The 2,840-nt window shown below is 44.8% G+C and overlaps 1 protein-coding gene across 1 annotated transcript; it reads left to right on the top strand.

Moving 5' to 3' along the window:
• Nucleotides 1-1,212: 1,212 nt before the first annotated feature.
• LOC138875585 (uncharacterized) lies at nt 1,213-2,061 on the top strand. Its single transcript, XM_070154426.1, has one exon. It carries the CDS (start codon nt 1,213-1,215, stop codon nt 2,059-2,061), a length of 849 nt encoding a protein of 282 aa, XP_070010527.1.
• The last annotated feature ends 779 nt before the right edge of the window (nt 2,062-2,840 follow it).

The following is a 2,840-nucleotide window of genomic DNA, read 5'->3' as shown; positions in this document are numbered from 1 at the left end:
AGAATGTGCATAGATTATAAAGACTTAAATAAGGCGTGTCCCAAGGATTCGTTCCCATTGCCTAACATCGATCATCTAATCGATGCTACGGACGGCCACGAGACGCTCACCTTTCTCGATGCCTACTCGGGTTACACTCAAATTCAGATGAACCCCGAAGACAGGGAGAAGACTTCGTTCATCACAAAGTATGGTACCTACTGTTACAATGTAATGCCCTTCAGACTAAAAACGCAAGGGCTACATACGAACGTCTAATTAATAAAATGTTTGAGAATCAAGTAGGTAAATACATGGAAGTTTATATTGACGATATGCTAGTTAAGTCCCTGCGCACAGAGGACCATTTAACTCATTTGCAGGAAACATTCGACATCCTCAGAAGTTACAACATAAAGCTCAACCCCAAGAAATGTGCCTTCAGAGTGGGTTCGGGCAAATTCTTAGCCTTCATGGTATCAAATAGGGGGATCGAGATTAACCCCGATAAAATCAAGGCCATCGAAGAAATCACGGTGTTAAACAATGTAAAGGCCGTGCAACGACTAACAGGGCAAATAGCGGCTCTGGACAGATTCATATCAACCCCGATAAAATCAAGGCCATCGAAGAAATAACGGTGGTAAACAATATAAAGGCCATGCAACGGCTAACAGGGCAAATAGCGGCTCTGGACATATTCATATCAAGGACACCGACAAGATCCATCATTTCTTCTCTTTACTCAAAAGGAAAAACAACTTCGAATGGACTCTAGAATGACAACGTGCCTTAGAAGAGCTGAAGCGATATCTGACTAGCCCACCTCTACTTCACACGCTGAAAGAGCACGAAGCACTATATCTATACTTGGCCGTATCTGAGATAGCGGTAAGCGGCGTGCTAGTTCGAGAAGAGCAAGGTACGTAATTCCCTGTTTATTATGTAAGCTGGACCCTAGGGGATGCCGAAACTAGGTACCCATACCTTGAAAAATTAGCTCTTGCGTTAATAAGCGCATCGCAAAAATTGAAACCCTATTTTCAATGCCACCATATTTGCGTTCTAACGACATACCCCCTCCAAAGTATATTGCACAAACCCGAACTATCGGGTCGATTGGCCAAATGGGCCATCGAACTCGGGGGGGGGTATGATATCGAGTATCAACCTCAAACGACCATCAAGTCCCAGATTTTGGCAAACTTCGTAGCTGATTTATCGCCCTCCATCATGACTGAGGTAGAAAAGGAACTTTTACTGAAATCAGGCATGTCTTTTGGGGTATGGACCCTGTTCACTAATGACGCCACAAACGTGAGAGGTTCCGAACTCGGTATAGTCCTAAAGCCGCCTACGGACGGCGTGGTCAGACGATCTATAAAAATTGCAAAGTTGACTAACAATGAAGCCGAGTATGAGGCTATGATTGCAGGTTTAGAACTGGCCAAAAGCCTGGGTGCCGAGACCATCGAAGTAAAATGCGATTCACTCCTGGTAGTAAACCAGGTGAATGGGAGATACGAGGCCCGAGAAGACAGGATGCAGTGGTATTTGGACAAAATCCAAGTCGCATTACGTCGCTTCAAAGAATGGAATTTAGTCCATGTACCTCAAAAGCAGAATAGCCAGGCCTATGCCCTCGCAAACCTGGGATCATCTGTTGAAGAAGATGACCTACTCCTCAGGGCTGTTATTCAGCTATATAAATCAGTGATCGAGGAAGGTCATGCGGAGATTAATTTCACCAGCCTAACATGGGTCTGGAGAAATAAATATATTGATTATTTGAAAGATGGAAAATTGCCCGCGGATCCAAAGGAATCGATGGCCCTGCGAACCAAAGCAGCCCGATTCTCGCTCGATGAAAACAAGACTCTGTATAGAAGAACTTTCGATAGCCCCCTAGCAGTATGTCTGGGGCTAGGGGATACAGATTATGTACTCCGAGAAATTCACGAGGGTACTTGTAGAAATCACTCCAGCGCTAATTCCTTGGTTCGAAATATAATTAGGGCAGGCTACTACTGGGATAACATGGAAAAAGATACTAAGAAATTCGTCCGAAAATGCGATAAATGACAAAGATTTGCCCCTATGATTCACCAACCCAGCGAACAACTACATTCGATCTTATCACCATGGCCATTCATGAAATGGGGGATGGACATCGTCAGGCCCCTGCCGACGGCAGCAGGTAAAGCTAAATTCATTTTGTTTATAACTGACTATTTCTCAAAATGCGTGGAAGCGCAGGCCTTCGAGAAGGTAAGAGAGAAAGAAGTCATTAACTTCATCTGGGACCATATTATGTGCCGATTCGGGATTCCTTCCGAGATAACATGCGATAACGGGAGGCAGTTCATCAGGAGCAAGGTAACACAATTCCTTGAGGACAAAATCAAGAGAATCCTACCGACGCCTTACCACCCGTGTGCAAACAGCCAGGCCGAGTCCACAAATAAAACCATCATCCAAAACTTAAAAAAGAAACTGGAAAGCACCAAGGGAAAGCGGAGAGAAATGTTGCCCGAAGTGTTGTGGGCATACCGAACAACTTCAAAGTCAAGCATATGGGAAACACCTTTCACTCTAGTATACGATGCCGAGGTTTTGATACCAGTGGAGGTCGGGGAGCCGAGTGCCAGATTCCAACACACCACTGACAGCTCGAACAACAAGGTCATGACAACGACCCTCGAACTACTAGATGAAAAACGAGAAGCCTCGATGGTCCGGATGACCGCCCAAAAGCAAAGGATCGAAAGATATTATAACATGAGAAAACCTCCGACATTTTGGAGTTGGGGACTTGGTTCTAAGGAAAGTCACCCTTAAAACCCGAAACCCTAATGAAGGAA

The sequence above is a fragment of the Nicotiana sylvestris genome, chromosome 8 (genome assembly GCF_000393655.2).
Source record: "Nicotiana sylvestris chromosome 8, ASM39365v2, whole genome shotgun sequence".
Classification (NCBI taxonomy): Eukaryota; Viridiplantae; Streptophyta; class Magnoliopsida; order Solanales; family Solanaceae; genus Nicotiana; species Nicotiana sylvestris.
This window is presented reverse-complemented; position numbering and strand designations above follow the sequence as displayed.